Raw genomic sequence first — 21,909 nt, forward strand, 5'->3', positions numbered from 1 at the left:
TTTACAATGTTCTACAATATAAGGCTATATCTACACAGACGAGTATTGGACAGCGCTCGTGTACGCGTCAGTGCGCGACAGCGGACGCGTCCGATTGCCAACGTGACGTCAGCTCGCGTTACACACGTGAACACACAACTGCTTTACGCAGCTCATTAATTTATATTATGTGTGTGATAATGTAGTGGCTATTCAGCGTAAAAATTTTTTAGGACTTTTTGGTCATCTTGCTTTTGAGATTATTCGTCGTTATTTAGACAATTATTTTGTGTGGTTAATGTTTCAAAATCATTAATGATCTCAGAAACTACAGGTGTCACGTATATAGAACGTGTACAAGAAGAGAAATAAAACTAGGTTTAGATTTTTTTTAAATATGCAGGTATATAACTAATTTAAGGTTCGGCCTAGGTCGTTGCGCACTTGTCTAGCCTTCCACACTTCCCTGGCGAGTTCCCGTCCTCCAGGCGTAGTCCCGGTCAGCTCGGCCACTCCACACAGGCGTTGTAGACGACAGATTATTATTTATTATGTTATGTACACTATGTTACACAGGCCTGAATTAAAAATAATAATTCAGTGTTACATTAGTAACACATCTGAAAAAAAAATATTAACGAAACAATATACATAGGTAACTTACCTACTGCATTATCAATGTGATCTTATCTACCACTAAATATACTAACATTCTTTTTACATTTAATTACATTTTCTTCAACAACGATCTGATATCAAAAGCTCTTAAGACTTTATTACTTAGGCCTCGGCCTCGAATTTTGCGGGCAGCGGGGCGGCAGCGGCGGCGGCGCGGGCGGTCACCGCTTGACTGGAGCGCACCGCTCGTTGCCCGCTTCCGCGCCGCTGTATTCGAGGGCCGGTCCATTTGATTATACGCGTAAGATCCTGCCGCTCCCGCGCCGCCGCTACTGCCGCCCCGCTGCCCGCAAAATTCGAGGCCGAGGCCTTAAAGAGCCACCCGCTTTAAGCATGGATAAAATGCATTCCAAGGTCAGTCGGAAAATTATCCATCACACACATTCACAACGGTCAAGGTCTTCTTTCTTTAAGCCTTCTCTATCTTTAAGCTCAAATTATTTCTATGCAAACAAGGTTTATGGTATTTTGTAGTGAATATGTGAAGAAAGTAGAACACATTCTTTGTATTTCTAAGCTAGATATAGTGTTTTGTGTAATGTTGAGGCCAAGGATGTGTCTTCATTCTTATTTCTTAAGTCTTAAGTGAAGGATATGGGTCATGTTGGTTGTTGAATTATATAAATAAGTAATTAAGTAGTTGTTTATTTCAATGCCAAAATAATCCTCGTTTGTTTGACATTCAATAGAAATGTCGGTCTTGTTGGTTTGCCATCCTATCGGACTCTGAGTGTAAGTGAACAGAGAGTGCACCTGTGTCTGTGCAAATGCTTGGGCACTATAATATGTACCGCGCAACTGGCTGATCTCTTTAGAGTGAATAGCCGGTGCGTTGTGGCCTATAACGAGTATTTTTTACAGGTTTTTTATTTTAATTGAACCATTTGTATTTCTTCTAAACAAATTCCCATCCATTCCCCTACATTATTAAACACCAGCATTATCCAATCCATTTTCCTTACCCGATTACCCGACAATGGCTACAGAAGGTCACTGGGGACACGTGGTGATGACGTCATCCCCATTAGCTGGTTAGAGGCTGACCTGTTTATCAGCACTGCTATTGTTTCGTTAGAGGATATCCGAAGCTCGGGTTACCTTGTCACTATGTATTGTTACCGAGATGGTCAATGTGACGTGATTATGTTTGTATGTATAGGTAGATATGTAGGTAGGTAGGTTATTTGTAAAGAAGGAGGTATGTTCGAAGTCATTGTTTATGCTCTATTGTTTAAGTTTATTAATATCTTTCAGGTTCAGTGTTAAAAGTGTTAAAAACAGTATTTTGTTCAGAAACAGAAGAGCGATTTAAAAAAGATCCTGTTTCCTAAGTACCGTACTTAAGTGCAGGATCTGAAAAGTCTAGGGAGTTTCAAAGCGTTAAGTCTCTCTACTTTAGATGCTAATACAACACTGACTTATATTGTGAAGAAACCTGGACTTGAGAAGTATGAATGGCCAATCTTTCTTGAAGAAATAAGATGCTGTATAATTCATTTGCCGATAGCATGTCGATTAGCCTTTTAAAGTATTTAACAGCTCTATTAAAACCCGAAATTAAACCTTCTCATCTATCAACAGCTCAACATAAGTCATGTGCCACACCACCGTGTCTAGTCACGCGTGTAATGTCAATTGACGGCGCGTTGCCACCGTCGTCTTCAATCAACCGACGCGAGGGTGCGCCTTAACTCAATACATTGACAGCCTAAATAACGTTTTGAGAGCGTGTGGGTAGACGCTGAAAAATTACTCGAAATGTGAATTTGTTTTTAAAACTGTGTTTTTTAATATTTCAAGTGAGACTTTTATTATATTTTTTTGCGATAGGTAGTCCTTCATAACTGACGACGATTACTGTTAAGGTAAAAATGGGAAGGCATCAGATGTTTGGAACTAAAACTCATTCTAGTTTCTCCTAACAACTTTGTGTTACTTAGATAAGGTAACTCTTTAAAGTAATCAAATCACGCATTCTTCTAAAGTATTAATTTTATTTGAATAGCAATGGAGTCTTAATAGAGTTCAAAGGAGTACATAATTATCGAAATGTTTAGCATAGCATGAAAATTAATTCTGAAGAATAATGAAGGGTGTGAACTACTACGGATGCCAATGATGTATTTAAACCAATATATGTAATAACAAAGTTATCCGAATAGCAGTATTTTCTTAACTAATAGTTATCATTTCGTAGAAATTCAAAGTTGAGTGCCTAACTAATCCGGAGTTTATTAATAACTAACATTTCAAACCTGTTTACATTACTACTTTTTATCGCCTTTAAAATACTACTTGGAGAGGCCTATGTCCAGCAGTGGACTGCGATAGGCTGATGATGATGATGATGATGATCGCCTTTAAAATATCCCAAGATATATAAAAAAGCTTTTAAATATGCCAAGGTTTTTAAAACACTTCATCATTCAGTTTCGTAAGGTCAGACGTCAGAAGCTGAGTTCAGACCACTGAATAAATTACGAAGGTATATTAGACGAATGGCTATGAGAGACGGTAGGGAAAAATAAACTAAGTAAGGGATTATTTTTATAAAATGGTTTGGTAAAATTGGGTGATGTTACTTTCGATTTTTGGTGAAATTATTTGTGCAAGTAATTTGTTATTGGCCGATAAAGAAGGATAATATTATAATGTAATTTTGCAATATTTTAATTAATTCCAGTTAATTATCAAACTTAATGTTTTTGGTTCCTGTTAGAACATAAATATTTACTTTATCTTTATTTACCAAGTTAACCACCAACAAAAACATCAATTTTCTCAAAACATTTGTTTAGTATGAATTTTTACGCTCAAGTTTCAAAGTAAACAGTTATTTTAAGAAAAACGGATGTTTAAGTTATCACTGAACTTAGGCCTGATTAAACTCGAAAGTGTTCTGATTTAGATAAAAACTAACTCTACTTGATTACTCAATCAACTAAGCGTCGATTAGTCTGCTCGTCAACAATAAATACAAATAACGGTCCTCTTTATAGAAGTGAAAAAACGTTAAGTGTTATTTCATTTGCTCTTGGTGAATCACAGACTATCCAGGTCGTTTTGTAAAGACAAATTAATATTTATTTTCGATCTTAATACCGTAGGAAAGCCTACAGAGAAAATATAAAAGCGGTCCAATAGTTAAAAAGAAGTGATTTTGACATACGATATGAACAACTGTTTAAAATAGACAAGCTTTACTAACATAATAAAGGTTTTAAAACAGTTTTTTGTTTGTTTGCACCCCAAAAGCTCCGAAACTAATGAATCGATTTGAAAAATTGTTTCCCTGTTACCAAAAAACATGGACTATATTTTACCCCGGGATGGGCATTAGTTTTCACTGAACGCGAGTGAAACCGCGGGAAAACGGCTAGTTGTTGGTAAAATTAACACAAGTTACATAGTTCACCAGTGTAAGAATTTACACCTTGGAAAATTTGAAACACCGCCCTCTCAGATGCGATAACGTCTCGTGGCAGTGTGAGATCCTCCTAAGCAATACCTATATTAAAATAAATGGGACGTTTAGCTCGTTTGCGAGTGTAACAGCTATACGGAAGTGCAGGTGACGCCAGGTGCGCGACACTTGGCTAGCGGCCATCTTGGAATGATTAAGTATAAGTACCTATCTTTTTTTTGTTAAATGGAGGTTGTGATTTGTGAGGAATGGACAGCTGCTTGTTTTTCAATTACGTTGTTAAATATTTTAATTGCTTAAATTTTCGAGCATGGGAAACATTTGAGTATTCAGATTCTTTACTGTGATAGTGTGATTGTATAGTCAAGTAAAGTTATAAGCTGACTTACACCATTTAGCTATAATGATAATTAAACCATAACTAGCCTTGAACTTGGCACTCATTGGTAAAATCAGCGATTTGGAAATTGAAAATGGTTGGGTTATCATTATAGTTAAATGGCGTAACCCAATGTAAATTAACAAATAGGCATTTATAGACGCAAAATAGATTATTACACTACATTCAATCTCCATAAAACTGACTGAAACTCTCTCCATTCACAGATTTTCAGAACCCTACTATATTTCCTTCTGCCAAGAAATAAAGCCCACGTTTTCAAGCTTACACAAAACAGAGTCACGAACTTCCAATTCCGAGCTACATCGTCGTAGCATTGTTACCGTAGCACGCGTAGCATGTAGCACCGTAGCGACTACGGCGTAGCAACGAATAAATAGGCTACATTAATCGTAGAGGCTAAATGTGACCGGTGGGACTGAGGAACTTGTGTAGTGACAATGACGTAGTGCCTCTTAGGCCTTATTGTCGATATCGATACTTTTTCTTGTTGATAAAGTATTGTTCGATATTTTGAGCTGTTACTTGTGCGTGTTGACAAGTATTGAAGTAGGAAATATGTTTGTTTGTTTGTACCAGCTAAAGGCTGCGAAAATACTGAACCGATGAAAAATTATTTCACTGTTGGTAAGCTACACTATCATCGTGTGACATGGGCTATATTTTACCCGGCCACTTTAAGTAGTTTTCATGGGAGACGGGTGAAACCGCGGGGATCAGCTATGTACAAAACAAATTCTATTTTGGAAAGAGCCTAGTTCATCAATTAAACCTCAAAATTGTACTCTAACTTTATAGTGAAAACTAATAAAGTCTCCCTCACTCGGTGGCTGGGAAAACGTTTGGCTTGTCAGGAGTTGTCACATAATTTACCAAGTCAACACGACCGCACTCCTGATTAAGTGACGGTGTAAATGTGTGTGTGTTTGTGTGTCTCTGTGTGTGAGTGAGTTGGTCTTGCAAATTGGGTATTTGACTACTAAATGTTATGTCTTGTTATAAATCTTTAGTTTATTGTTCCTCGTGGTTTTGGCGACGTCCCCGGGAAAGCGCTTTCTGCAGCCGGATGAAAAGGAGCCTATGTATTTTCATAGGCTCAATAATATCATGGTATCATTAAATCGGTTTCAGTAACTTTATTTGAAAACTTTGAACTGGTATAGCCTATCTATGTATCAGAAAAAACTATAGCGTACTTACTTTTATTTCTTAAGCTTGCTCTTTGTAGGAATTTTTAATTTACTATTCTCTGGAAAATGAAGCTAAAAGCAAATTACCATCAATATTTTAATGACCTTAGCATGTAAACATCATTAATTTAAACTTAAAGCAAACTGAATTTTAATTTACCAATTCCCGAACAGAGTTCAGTAACCACGAAATGGTAACTTTTAGAGTTGTGGTGAACCAGCTATTCTAATGGTTTTTACTCCAAACTAAACTAAGAATAAAAACTATTTTCGTAACATTTAAGTATTTAGTTACATACAACTTCATTACAAAGTAATCCAATTGAGGGTGGAAAGTTCAATTACAATGCAACCACGAGGGTAGTTTTATATTTATAAGTTGGTTTATATAATGTTTATTTTTAAGAAAACCTTTCTATAATACAAAGTTAGCAAAACATGCTTTATATTCAAATAAAAATTGAACAAAATATTTTCTTTGTAGAACTTACAACAACAACTAAAACGCCTAATAAGTGATATAGTTATCGGCACGAATCTTGAGCTCTGACCTTCACCTGCGCAGAAGTAATTTATTGGGTCCCTTTGGCGGTATGAAGTGAGGCGCGGGGGCGGGCTAAAGCGGTGATTGGCCCGCAGTGCATCGCATCATAGCCGTCACTCGGGATTGGTTCTTTGCTAATAAATCACTTCTGCGCAGATGTAGGTCAGAGCTCAAGATTCGTGCCGATGGGTTATTCCCGCTCGGTAACATCCTTTCATCAACACTGTTGACGATCGGGAAAATAAAGTTTCGTTCGTTCACAGTGTTGACGAACGCTACTTATTATTTTAGTGTAAAATGGTTATTATGCACATGATAAGGCAACTTTTATTTTCTAGTTAATTGTGTTTTAAAAGATTTAACATAATCCATAAAAAAACATTTGAAAAATCCATGACATTTTATTTCCATATTTTAAAAATAAAAACCAGCATTCATGGACACTGCGAACGAACGAAACTTTTTTTTCCCGATCTTCAACAGTGTTGACGAAAGGGTGTTACCGAGCGGGAATAACCCGTGCCGATAACAATATCTTCTTTGCTTAACCGTTACACAGAAATAAAACAAAACTAATAGAAATAGATACGTTTATAAATGTAAATACTCATGTTTCACTTATTTTAATAATACGTCAATAATACTTATATTTCTATAGAGAGTATCTGTTACGAAGAGAGGGCAGAGGACTGTAAGTCATTCAGATGACCGTTTTCAGACAGACTGTAAATGCAATAAACTATATTCCTAACTATATTTTTGTGAAACAGTTCTGCACGTAAGTGTCTGCACGTGCCCACATTAATTTCATTTAGGCCAATAAAGACTTTTAAGAGATAGAAGGTTTTAAAGATTTTGTTAAAATAGTCGAATTGTTTTATTGGTATAAAAAAAAACTACGTGCTTAGGTATAGGAATACTAGTCTAGAAGTGAGATAAGCTGAAATAAATAACAACGGAGTACATATAAAAATTATTGATAATTATTATCAAAGATGAGAAGTAGAACATTGTCATAGTAAGGGCATGCAATGAGGAGGGATGATACGCATGCAACAAAGTATGTGCTAGGTATGAATGCAAATGGATGGAGAGGAAGAGGAAGACCTAAGACAACAAGGATGGATTGCCTGAAAGATGATATGAATAAGAAGGGAGTGAGTGTCAGTATGACGAGTGACAGGGGAAAATGGAAGAGGATGACATATTGCGCCGACCCCAAATAAAATTGGGAACAGAGCAAAAGGAAGAGGAGTTATCAAAGAATTTATTTGTTATCAAGAAAAATAATCCATTTATCGAAGAAGACCACTAAATATAAAGGTATATTTTATACAAATACTATGGTTGTAATGAACAAAAAATAAGGATTATGCAGTTACAGTATTTCTGAATAAAGCCCAGTCACACACTAATGATGTACTAGGCTGAGTAGGCGGAGTCGCGCGGCATAACTAGTTCGTTACGTATTCCCAGTTATTTTTAGCTTTCATGAAACTTGCTATTCATATTTGCATGACATTTTCATAATTATGCTACGGCCGAGATTAATTTGATTTGAGTGTGAATTAATTTAGAGTTTTTGAATTCAATTCGTAATTTAAGACGTATTTATTAAATAAATAATTAAATATTACTTTCATTGTTTAAAGTTGTGTCTGCAGGGGTTAGAAAACGTGCACGTAAATTAATTGTGAAACATTTTGGATGGGACTACATTACATACATACACTTACACAAATAAGTTGATTACGAGAGCTAAAAATCGTTACGTAACCCTCAATAAACGTAAAAAAACAACTTATAAAATGGATGTATCTCCGGTTGTCATAGACTATATTTTATCCGGGTACGGGAAACCCTTTCCAGGCGAATCCGCAAGAAACCGCCAGTTTAAAAGAAAGATGTATTCAAGAGAGAACACAGGAATTATTTGGAGCGAGCACAGATTATAGGGCATAGCTTTTACCTGACTCCGCTCACTACGCTCATGGGCTCAGTGCAGTAAAAGATTAAGGCGATTCCAGCCTGAGAATCGCATTCCAGCTCTAACAAGGAACCATTAAAATAAAACGGGATTGTTGCCAGCCTTTAGTTGAGAAAGAAGTATGGTATTAACTGTTATAGTTTGGCCATTCAGAGAATGCGTTCCTGACACGTCGCGATTGAACTGACGACGTAACTTTGCAATGGCGTTGCAGTTACGATAAAAATATTTTTGCTGGTTGTTTACCGTTTTAACAATTGAGGAGCATTAAAACAACATTATTATATCAATAATCAATGAATGTTATAATTTTGTGCCAAACTGAGTGTCAAATAACTTGGTAAACAATATTTTTCTAAATCTATACTGCGCTATTACAAGGTTATGTCAGCGGTTTATATTTTGTAGTGCTGTGCTAAAAATAACAGGCAAGTATCGTAATCTGTTCTTATACAGTTATAATATAAAATAATACGTTTTGATTTTCTTTTTAAGAATTGGAAAATAATGGACTATAAGACTTAATTATAACTTTTATGAAAAATAAAAATAAAACTATGACCAAACCGCATTTTTATACTTAGATTAAAAATGGTAACCCCAAATGGCGTTATGGGCCGCCATTTTGTGACGCTAAAACAGTCGTCCGTTGTCGTTTCGTGCGCATAGACCACGTTTTTCAAGTGTTTTCGATCTGTTTTTATTTGATTACCCGGCTTTTGTTAGACCGAGATATCAGGATTGATTCTGTTATTGATAATAATATAATTATACATGTAGGCGAAGATGATGATGAAGACACCACCTCCTCAAGCAAATCGGAGTCTGATTAATATTCTGTTCGCACATTCAATTCAATGTACTTGTAACAAAGAATAAATAAAACAATTTTATTATATGAATATTACCTTTTTTTGGTTTCCACTTAAATAACTAAAATATAAAACAAATGATTCCGCCAATTTAAAACGAAAATAATCTTAAAATAATGCGGCGGTTCATTTTGAAGGAACGGTAACGAACTCAGTGTTATGTTGTGCCCATCACTAGTCGTGACTAACTGATAGGTGTCAGGAACGCATTCTCTGAACGGCCGAAGTATAATAATGTAATTCATTTTATAATTATTAGGCTGAACCAGGCCTCTGTCACTCGACGTACTTGCGCGCGATAAATGCCTACCGCTCGCTGGGTTACCGGTAGCCCCACGCGGCACAGGGCTTTCAACAGCCGCTCGCGACGCGCGCGTTTTATGTTTATTATTTTTATTTGTGAACATGACGACCTCTGGCCAGTTATGTGCTATGCTTGGTTGCAGATCAAGTAAAAGAAAAAATATAAAGCTTACGTTTTTCCATTTACCTATAGATGTAGACAGGTCAGTTATTGTTAATTTTTTATTTGGTTTTTAAAATTATCTAATAAACTGAAGAACTATTTTGATTTGTGTAGGTGTATATGTGATTATTGTAGGAAAATATAAAGGTTTCCTATTATATATGTATAGGCATTTAGAAATATTTTATACCTATGTTTCTACTTTTTAAAGTAAAAATACTTCTTTGTCATTTTAAAAATAAGCAACTTACTTTAGATACTTAAATTATAGATACTTATACCTTACACTTATACATGCAATGATTACCGAGTTTTGTAGCTAAAAACATTTTGAGTATAAGTAGGTGTAGTTCTCGTCCAACTAAATGGTGGCTTGGAACATTGCATATATCGCTGCGCAGAAACCAATTTTGGGTACCTAAGTAGGTATGTATCAGCGGTCAGCGGTGTTGTGCCAGGGGTAATAGGTAAGTATAGGATACTTGCGTGTTCTGTGCTCGAAAAGTAGTTGGGCACCTCCATTGATTTGGGGAGTCAGTTACAAATAAGCGTAACTTTGCTTCCCTATTTAATTGTAAGAGGCAACCCTACGCTCGCTGTCGGCACGGTCGCGGTCACTGAACTGTGCGCTATCGCATTGAAATAACAATCGAGCGCTGGAGCTTTTAAGGTTCATTTTCTAACGCAGCTATGAATTTGTAGGTAGTCGGGGAACTTGTAGGTGCTTATAACAGTAGGTATGCACTTTTTTGTATGGAGTGATTTATCTGTTACGTAGTAACTATTATATAATCTGTGGCTGAACCAAAAGGTGTTTAGTGTTCAATGGTGTTATCTTGCAAATTGATTATAAAATATCGATGTAATCGACGTTACCTGTCAAAAATGCAATGTATTTTTATTTTGTAACATCTGATATGGTAGCAATAAATATGCGAAAGGATTAATGCTTGTGATGTGACACTTCAACAGTTTCCGTTTCCATTCTGCAAAACTTAACAGATGCGGTCCATGCATAGTTTTAGAACTAATTGTATTACAATCGTATTGTTTTTTTTTCTAGTTTATATATAAAAGGCCATACGGACAGAACTTTGAATCAACCAGTATTAACATATTTGTGTCTTTAATGACCATAACCTTTTCTTCTCTGTATTAGAAAAGCCTTTTCCTAACTGGGTTAACTATTAAAATGAGCAGTGAGTCTCTCATTCATACATCTTGTACAGCCAAGCTCATACTTCATAGAGACATCGATTTTTCCGACTTCCCGACAAAATCAACCGTGCAAATAAATGGGGCAAGTAAACAAGTTATATACGAGTTATTTCTCTTACATTGCCAAATAACAGAATAACATATTGCTGTCTACAGACTTTTTGTAACTGTCGCAGTATATTACTGAAAGTAGTGCCTTCTTACGTTTAGTAAATATTAGTTCTGTCTTACCTGACTTGTGTAAGCTGAATGTAGGGTTAGCATAATATATTTTGTCTAGATTTATACGGATAAGAAGGGATTTGTCTTAGGGATGAGAAAGATGGGTCCAAGAGAAGAAATATTGTTTTTCAGAAATCTTTTCATTTTGTGAGTTATATGTTAGTGTTAGTGAGTTTTTATGTTGAGATTACGATGTACAAGTATTGGTTATGATAAACTTGATTACGATTATAAGTTTTATCAGTATTTATACAAAGCTGAACATTTATTAAATGTAAATTGGTGTTATGCTGTAAATATTTAAATGATTTGATTTTGGGAAGATCTTCTTACTCACCGTTCCCAACTGAGTCTCCGAGGCGTATCCATGGCGATGTCCTCAGGAGTCCCGCGGACTCCCTGCGTCAGTAGCCTGGCGAGGCGGGAGCCGGTGCTTGTGCTGCTCGTGCTAGATACTGAGCCGCGAGGTGTTGGTACTCTGTAACAAATGGATGATAATTAAACCAGATTTAGGTACCTATGACTAATCTGTAAGAATATCGTTCGGTTCTTCTATACATCTTTTCTGACTATTAAAACATATTTTAGTTTTTAATAACTTCGTTTTAATAACGTGAATGGTCAAACTTTTCTTTAAGTTTATTTATTCAGTTTTATCTACAAATCTGTCTAAATATTCTGACGAATTACCTGGATCATGCACTGCATGGTGGGTTAAATTGGAGAATGGATGACGGAATAAAAACTTTTTTATTGCATTAAAAAAGCTGCAAAATTCTGCATTGTTATTTCTTAATTGTAACGCTGTATTGACCAGCACCTAATAATTATGTTCATGTTTACTACTAGCCAGTTCAAATTCTACAAATGCTCTCTGTGGCTTTGTTAACGTCAAATGAATGCGAATTGTTCCATGAACAGCTGATTGCTTAATTGGAAAGTGGCGCGTTTCGAGTGTTTTCATCATGAGTGAAGTTATGTAACTATAGTTCGGCCATTCAGAGAATGCGTTCCTGACACGTCGCGATTGAACTGACGACGTAACTTTGCAATGGCGTTGCAGTTACGATAAAAATATTTTTGCTGGTTGTTTACCGTTTTAACAATTGAGGAGCATTAAAACAACATTATTATATCAATAATCAATGAATGTAGTTACGTCGTCAGTTCAATCGCGACGTGTCAGGAACGCAATCTCTGAATGGCCGAACTATAATTGTAACGCTACCATCTGTTATTAATAGTGAAAGAATAAGCAGTGCATAATGCCTTTTAGCCATTTTATCATGGCTTAAAATAAAACTTAAAATTTGCATCACCTAGCTTTTGACGTTTCTTGAGAAAATTTAATAATATGTATAAATAAAAATGTGTAAATCATAAAATAATCATGTGAAATAAAAATATTTACCTTTAAATTTTAAAATAGTTACCCTAAAAGGCATAGTGTAATTTGACTGTTATTTGAACCTAAAACAAGAGATGATAAAGGCATTCATTCAAGAAGAGTTAATGGCCTTGTAACATAGCCCTGTAAAAATCATTTTCCCATCCTAAATAAAGCAGTTGATTTTGATATTATTGAAGAGACCTGTACTTAACAAATAATAAAAGCTCACATTCTCAAGTTAACTTCAACATAAGACAGCTCAAAGAAACTAAAGTAAACAACAAAACCCTGTTTTTCTCACTGTTCATTCAGCCGAGTATAGACTATAGTTCGGCCATTCAGAGAATGCGTTCCTGACACGTCGCGATTGAACTGACGACGTAACTTTGCAATGGCGTTGCAGTTACAATAAAAATATTTTTGCTGGTTGTTTACCGTTTTAACAATTGAGGAGCATTAAAACAACATTATTATATCAATAATCAATGAATGTAGTTACGTCGTCAGTTCAATCGCGACGTGTCAGGAACGCATTCTCTGAATGGCCGAACTATTCAAATACGCGTGTGACAGCCAGATGATACGGGATACTTGTTGTGATATATTCGCCCTTGATTGAAACTGAAAGATTTGAGTCAATAACCTTGTGAGAGGTTATTTAAAGTTATCGAGTGACATACTTTTTAAGATGGTCACAAAATTTTGTTTTTTTTTTTCCGGGATGATATTTTTTTAACATGGAAAGCAGAACTTTCAATTAATAAATGGCGTCAAACAATAGTCAAAATTTAAGACTGTATACCCCACAATTCTCGATCAATTTTAAAATTCGGTTTTAGCGTGATTGCAAACCAGATTAGAATTTCATTCGCATTAAATAAATAAATAATGTCGGGACACTTTTTCACACACGGTCGGTTAGCCCCATGGTAAGTTATTAATTAACTTGTGTTATGGGTGCTAACACAACTGATAAACTACATATAGCTACATATATACATATTTATAAATACATATTGTAACACCCAGACCACGGCCAACAAGCATGCTCATCACACAATTGTCGACCCAACCGGGAATCGAACCCGGGACCTCAAGATCGGCAGTCCGGCATGGCGACCATAGCGCCATCGAGGTCGTCAAACGCATTAACGCGATAAAAAGTGATGCACTCCAATTATAGACTTATATAAGCCAGAATATACCAATCTCTGGATTACTGCGCACAAGTGCTATGAACCCTATGAAGAACTCAATTTCATTTTCAATGACGAATTTTAATGACAAACCAATACATTTCCCTAGTTTTATTAGCAGCAATGATCGTAAATCCTTTGGCCAGTCGTTTGCCACCTAACGAACATTGCCGATTGGTCATTCGGTCAAGATCGGCTACCTTCGGCTAATGAAGAAAAGTTTTGGGACATAGCCTAAGAACGTGAGGAACTTATTAAGTTGTTAGACTGCCGAATCATAGGAATTGTATTTGAAGTATTTATAGACTGTTACAGCGATGTCACAATGGCGTATTTTATCACGCGTTTTTGCTCAGTGTTTCTTTGTGAGCCACATTGTACGCGGCGAAAAAATTTTCGCGTGATTTCAGGTGTCATCTTTTGTACCTATAGTTGTCAATTGTTTGATTTCGAATCGAGCGGAAAATCCGCCAGTGTGAAATAGCTGTTAAGATTGAGTTATTTGCTTGTTTTTATGGCATATTTGAAAGGTTACATAATATTATTTACTTTTGACACTTTTTATATACTTTTGTAAGATTTATTGTTTCTTGTAACTGCTTTGTTTTGTAAGGTTTAATATCAAACGTGGGAGGCCATTATGATGAAAACAGGTTATATGACATAATGTTTTGCTTCAGCCAAATAGCTTTCGGCTACTTATAGAAGTATTTCTGTTAGACAAACAATTTAGGAAAGGATATTGTTATTTTTATACGTATCATGTTATTTCTCGAGAGATAATATGTTTTTCTTCTATAGGAGATGGACAATAGGATTGTTTATAAATAAAGCTTGGTTTATGTTATTACTAACTCTTCTCCATGCTTACACCCGCATCTGAAGATAACTATTTCCCGTGTCTGGATAAAAAAGACGCTTCTTTCCTTTCTCGTGCTATCTAGACTATGTTTTAGACTATTTAAGTTGATTCAAAGTCAAAGTCAAAGTCAAATCATTTATTTCACTTAGGCTTTCACAAGCACTTATGAACGTCAAAAAATATAAATAAAGTTGATTCTAGTTGCCCATTCCAAAAGTAGCTTCCTATGGAGAAGAACGGGCAAGAAACTCCATGGTTACTCTTTTTAAAAATAATAGGTATTACAGTTTGTATGTATTGATACATACTATAATAACATGCGAAGATCATGTAGAATCACAATAGACAAAGAATATGAGAATAAATAATAATAAAAAAAGGTTAAAATGCTACATGGTGTTCACATTTACAAATCAGTTTATATTTTTGTACAAAGTTACAAACAAACAATCAAAAGAATAACACAATCTTACTAGCGGGTGTAATTTTAAATTCGCAATAATTTGATACTGTCAGTGCGTCCTATGGAGCAGGACCAGCATGTTTCCAAGCATTTTTATCTTGAATATATATTCATAATACAGGCTTACTTCCATATTTATACATTTATACAAGATGTCTTATAGTACCATAGAATGTATCCTGGGATATTATACTTTAAAACTTGCGCTGTTATAATCCTACGTGTCTAATTTAAGTCTCTAACCGACGCTAGGAACTAGGGGTAGCGTACGCCATATGACTTAGCCTTTATATATTAATACTAGCTTAAACCAGCGGTTTCAACCGCGTCATTTCAACTAAAAATTTATTATTCATTTTCATCTAAATATTTTTAATTTAAAATTAATTAAGCATTTCATGCACATCATTTTAATATTTTAACACCATAATAATGTAATAAACAAATATCTTAGAATTATTTTCAAAAAAAATCCGGTTGAAAAAAATCAAATGTTTAATGTAATTCTTACTCTTGATGCAATAACCCGCTGTCACCCGCGGGGCGACTCGCAAGTTTCTAAATAAATCTAAATTGTAATACATTATTATCATAGGTACCAGAGGCAGCATTAGTTTAGACAAACGTTCAAATGATCCAAACTTATGCCGCCTCTACGGAATTTTTAAGTTAATATCAACCTTATTTCCTTAAAATTAGAATACTATTTGTATTATTAAAAAAAGAACGCGACTTACTTCGTTTAAGAAAGACCCATCAAAATTATTTTCATCTCAGTCATAAATATGATTTATTTTATGATGTTGTCCCTGTCATTTCGTGCGTGACGTCATTGACGTGTCTTTTGTTTTGGTTGAAAAATTTGAAAACTTCTCTTCGTCTCTTTCGTATTAATATATCTTTCCCTTTCATTTCGTGCGTGACGTCATTGACGTGTCATTTGTTTTTTTTGTATTGTTTTCTTTATCTCTCATCTATCTATCTCTTTCTATTAATGTTCAGATGACCGCGAAGAAATTGGTAGCTCTTTTGAATAATTTCAAAATTCGAATGCTGGAAATTAATATTGAATTGAATTAATATTCATTTTTTTTATTTCTCCTATTTTGAGCCTTCGTCCGTTCATAGCATAAAAGTACCTATTATATAAGTCGGTTCAGAAGTTTTGGCGTTTAGGTTATTTTGTTTTAAAAAGTTTTTTAAATTTTAAACTAGGTAAAAACAAAGAATTCCTTACATTTAAATGACAAAGGTTTCACTAGATACATCTTTACCATTTCAAAAGCCCTCGTATCTAACAACAAAGATCAAAAACCATCGTAAAATAGCCATTGAAATAAAACTATGCTTGTGTACAGTTTAATAAAGCACACCTCGATCGTTTAAAGGTAAGGCGGCCAACCGTCCCGCATTCTGCGGGACCGTCCCGCAATGCTTGACGAAATCCCGTTTTGAAATTATTAGTAAAATAGTCCCGCAAAACGTTGTATGCGTCCCGCATGTCCCGCATCCCTATTTTTCTACCACGCTTCTACACAACACCCACCTGCGCGCACGCTCAACAGTGCAGGAACACAGATTACCTATAATATAATCTCGTTCTCTTTATTTCTACTGAACTCGTGAGGCCTAATGATTTTGAAAATAAGACATTAGTGCATGCTGTGACACGATATTGATAGATTAAATTATAGCTTTTTGCTTAAGCCGCGTACGCACGTACGAACAAATTTGTTGCGTTACATGATATGCAACAACTTGGTTCGCACGTGCGTACCACTATCGAACATCGAACACTCTGTTCGTCAAACATGTTCGCGGCGATCCTTGTAGTGTGTTCTATATGGACGGTGTTCGAAGAGATTTAATAAATGTTACGCTACAAAACTGTTCGTATACCTAGATCTGGGCGGGGTGCGGGCGCGGCAGAGGGCCTACCCGTACCTCAGTTCTCGACGAGTAGCCGTCAAGGTTATTCGCGTGCTATGTTTATTATTAAAAACATCCCTAAGTTTTCCAGTCATGGCCGACGAAGAAAATTTTCAACGGCGCCGTCATGGCTACTAAGATAGAGTTCACGACTGTTGTTCACGAACTCGACTCGAACTATGTTTGCGTTCGTGTTCGAATATGCCGTCCATACGTACGAACCAAATGTTCGGGTCTGGTGTTTGTGTTCGCTATGTTCGTGTTCGTACGTGCGTACGCGCCTTTACGGTTTTTATTTTATCAGTTCCGTCCGATCATTTTTCAATGATCTGATGAATTTCTTTTCACGAAAGGTTAAGTCCCGCATTCAGTTTTCGGAAAGTTGGCCGCCTTATTTAAAGGGATTACCGCCGGCTTCAACTACCGTTGTTCAGAATTCATGCTGTTACAATGTTTTAATTAAAACTATTTCGCTTCTAAAGGCTTTTAGCGGTATAACTGTGTTAAAGGCTTTAGTTTTGTTATGCAAGATGTAGATATCTATTAAACGTACATTTCTTTCATCAATATATGATGTATGTAATTGAACGATTTTTCAAAGCCTAACCTATAGTAAAAAACCTTGTGAAAGTACTTTTATATTTTAAAATAACGAGACTATTTTTTTTTAACCAGTGGTAGAAATGGCTTATTCAACATGCTCTTATTAACGGAGCTCTCTCAGGGTTCTTTCAAATTTGACATTTCATGGTGGTGCCATTGCAGACGCTACGTACGTCGCTCCGTACGCTAGTGCGCCGTACGGTAAATAAATACACTAACAATAGTGCAACACACACGTCCTACAAAAATCTGTTAGAAAATTCTAGTCAGATAGTATAACAAAAAATCGGCTTATCGGATTTATGTATGTGTTTGAATGCAAATGATGAATTTGATGCAAAGAAAACTGCAACTGTATACAATGTAAATATAATGCCGAGTATTGTTGAGTTCTCACCCTTCGCCGTAAGCTATTGAGTACTTGACCAACTAAAGCCGATGGAGAGCTTTCCACACTAGCCTGCAATGTACAGCCTCTCCGACGTGGACTAGATTTGATAGCTAGGGTTGAAGAAACAGGCCCATACTTACTGAAAACTGGAGATTTTTTACCTGAGAGTGCAAAGGAGAATAATACCTACTTAGGTATTTTTTGTTTTCTGACTTATGAAAGGTTCGTAATTGAGATAACAATATTTAGGTAAGCGTGTTAAAAAAGTTCCTCTGCGGACAGTCCCTCGTGATAAAGCATCATGGTCATGCGTGCATGGGAATAGTTTGTACCTGAATCTAATAATTTTCCGCCGTAAAAAGTATCAAAGAAAACAATGCCGTTTGTTGCTAAATATCAATTGCCACGCACGCGCTCCACCGAATTACCTAGTTTTTTTAGCTTTCGCTTTCTTTTCTTTTGCATCGCATGTCAACTTCTCTATACACCCATATAAATGTATCTTACAGCTTTTCTCGATAAATAGTCTAATACTGACATAATTTTTCGAATTAGTCCAATAAAACCTAAGAAATGCGCATTCAATCAGAAGCCAACTCTGCAGCTTACATAGTATAGATAGAAACGGTTTCGCACCGAATAAATAAACAACACACAAACCTTGTATTCTACAGCCTACATTACTCCCTCCTTGGCAGCCCTATCACGTGCTATTTGTCACTAGGTTCCGACTGAAGCGTCGGATATGCTCGGCTTCACTCGTATATACAGGCACTATTGCTTTGCCGTCAATTCTCCAAGTGGCTTACTGGACTGCGGCGAAAGGATCTCGGGCTGACCTGTATTGTGTTGAACTGGTAATCTTTATTTGTTCAATGTAGGAAATATACCGAATTACAAAACTATTAAAAATGTTATAAGATAAAAAACATCTATCAATTTTAATGAGATTAGATAGCGTAGCTTTCGAGCGAAAAATCCGCCAATGTGAAAAGGCTGTTGTCTTATAAATCTATTTGTATCATTAAACAATTAAAATAAAGCATCCTTTCACTACCGTTCACTCAAAATTATTGATACTATTGACGTTGTTAATTTTGGACGAGAATTCAGTCACACATAGTTAGTGAAATAACACACATTTCAAACCCAAAATAGGACGTAATTTCAAATGCGAACTTGAATATAGTTCTCATCATTACATTTCCAAGAAAAGCGCAGCTCCTCATACAAATCTTCAATTATTATTAAAAAAACAAAATACCCGACTGCACACTAAAAAAAGAGTAAAACAAGCCCCACAATAATATTTAATTTATAAATATTGATGGAAAGCATCGCAGGCGGGGACCAACAGAGGCTTATTTATAGTCATTTCGGTTGTGCACCATTTAGCAGAATTTTCGTTGGTGGCGGTCAAGGTGGTCCCCGCCTGCGATGCTTTCCATCAATATTTATAAATTAAATATTATTGTGGGGCTTGTTTTACTCTTTTTTTAGTGTGCAGTCGGGTATTTTGTTTTTTTAATAATAATTCTTTTATTTATAACTTTTTAGCTGTTTTTATTTAACGAAAATGTTGTAGATGTAGAAGACTATGTATATGTAAGTACCATTTTAAATTATTTCGACGACATTTGGCTTTAGATTACGAGTGATGTTACTCCGCAACATAAATTTACCGCCAATCTGGACTGTTGGTAGTGAAGAAGAAAAAGAATTAGGTGAGTCATTACTGCTGAAGACCGTCAACGACGTGTGCCCTTATGCGTGTGCCCGCATTCGGGCTGTATACTCGAGCATATCCCCCTCCGCACCGCGCCGCGCGCCGCATGCCAGGCCACGCCCTATCTTTTTGCTTGCTAACGCATGAGTTGCTTTGCGTTGACGCAGAATTAACATGTTCCCGTGGGAATTTTGAGAAAAAACGTATCCTATATTAATTATTACTCCCGTGATTGAAATGAATCTAATGATACCGCATACATATTTTTTTAAAGGGAAATTTAGAAAAAATATCCCGTGGGACTTTTAGGATAAAATGTATCCTATGACACTCCCGTAATCAAGACAAATCTAACGATACCTCATACATCAAAATCCATCAAGCCGTTTAGGCTACAGGAGGTCACAAAGGAACAGACATACATACATACTTACATACACTCGAAAAACATTACCCTCCTTCTTTGGCAGTCGGGTAATAAAGGAACACAGCTACAGGCCATGAATTAATAACGAATTGTTTCTCAGTGGATGCTCGAATGTTCAATAATTGAGGGAGCAATTAGCAACGTCTAATATCGCAACATAATTAAATCATAGAAGCGTTTTGTCGATGCTCGAGGAACAGTAATGAAACTTAAGATCGTTATTACACGGTTATTGTTAAATAGTATTTTGTTTTATACTAGCTTTCGCTAGCGGTTTCACTTCCCGAGGGAGCTAACTTTATACTACACTAGGAAATTCTTGGAAATGTATAGTATAAATAAGTACCTATTATTATCTTATTTATAAGTATGTCGCAGTTCTAATCCTAACTCATTTTAGTGGCCCTTAACTTATTTTTATTACAAAATCATCTCTATAAAGTTTAAACTCAAACTCACAATTCAAAGTATTATGCATTTGTATTGATGATTGATTCATGATTTTTATATATACTGTATATACTCGTACTATATAATTATTCTGATTTACTTAACGTTGGTAAAAGTTATTTTTTCCTACCACACGATTCTATTAACCCTTATCTCGATAGTCAACCCTTTCAAGCCTTGTCATTTTTCACACAGGCCATTCAATGTCTCTTCTACCTTCCTCTATTCTAATATTCGTTCGTTTTTATGCTGAAAACCTTTTTGGTGACACCTCGAGAGCCGTATGACTTACAAAAAGACTGGCTTCTTATTTATGCTTCCTATCCATCTGTTGATTTACTTAGAGGTTGCAATTTGTCACTTGTTTGTGTGTGTAACTGGTATGCAAATCAATAGATAGATATAGCTTATTGTAATCTGAATATTACCCAAAATGATTAATACACTAAGCGGGAGTTGCACCATTTAGCTTTAATGATATCCGAGCTGTTTCCAGTTGACAAATCGGATATTTAACCTATAGGCAGCCAGCATACGGATGGTAACGATTTGGTTATCGTTTTAGTTAAATTGTGCACATGTGTCTTAGTAATTGGCAGTTAAGACCGCTTTTGTATCAATAATACTAACTTGTAATGCCTTCTATTTTTAACTTAAATAGTTATTTATTTTATTTCAAAATGTATCATATGTTAATGATTTAATGGCAACACAATATAATTATGATCGTGATCACTCGGTAGTCTCAGTTCGTGACTTATGACCCAATTACACACGGTTGATAATTAACTCAGGATGCGGTTACCGTTCGCTTTGGTAATGTCTTTACGGCATTGATTAGATGACAATGCTATGTTCACTTTAACTAGAAATCGGCTCTGAGATTAACCGCACTTAAGAGTGTAAAGTCATTACAATATCTTGGTAAAGCCGTTGTCTTATGGTTACATGCATGGCTTATAAGTAATATCCGGGACGAATCATGTATATCCCTAGGCTTTACGTTATATCTTATGAGGATTGATTCAACCTTTATTTAATTTTGTAACTCTATAACCATACGGATGGAATGAAAGTAATCGCTATGATAGAAAAACTAGAAAAATAAAAGTTATAGGAATAGTCATGCGTATTCCCATGAAAATAACTTTTCTTCTTTCTTTGAAAACTGTATTTTGAAGTGAATGTTACCTAACTAACATTGCTATGCCCGAAGAACTAGCAGAATTAGCTCGAGTGAAGGAGAAATTCCTAAGTGAAGACTTAATTAAGTAAATAACTTAGACAAGTCAGACGACCTAACTTGGAGTCGAGAAAATTAAATAGTGGAAAAAGGACCACGAAATAGTTTTGAGACGACCTAGAACTTATTTAAAAGTTAAATAGCTGTATGAGGGTTGGTTTCAAGAATTGGCTACATAAAAGTCTTACTAATATTATAAAGCTGAAGAGTTTAGCATTACATTCAGAAACTTGAAGAATCCCGGAATTA

The 21,909-nt window shown here is 35.6% G+C and overlaps 1 protein-coding gene across 1 annotated transcript in view; it reads right to left on the reverse strand.

Annotated features, from left to right (window-relative positions):
• LOC124633070 overlaps positions 1 to 21,909 on the reverse strand; it is a 97,272-nt gene that overhangs the window by 12,068 nt on the left and 63,295 nt on the right. The window contains exon 4 of the mRNA XM_047168163.1: positions 11,318 to 11,458. Within this exon, the coding sequence (XP_047024119.1) occupies positions 11,318 to 11,458 (141 nt within the window). The remainder of the gene's footprint in view (positions 1 to 11,317; positions 11,459 to 21,909) is intronic.

This window comes from Helicoverpa zea, chromosome 9, assembly GCF_022581195.2.
Source record: "Helicoverpa zea isolate HzStark_Cry1AcR chromosome 9, ilHelZeax1.1, whole genome shotgun sequence".
Lineage (NCBI taxonomy): Eukaryota > Metazoa > Arthropoda > Insecta > Lepidoptera > Noctuidae > Helicoverpa > Helicoverpa zea.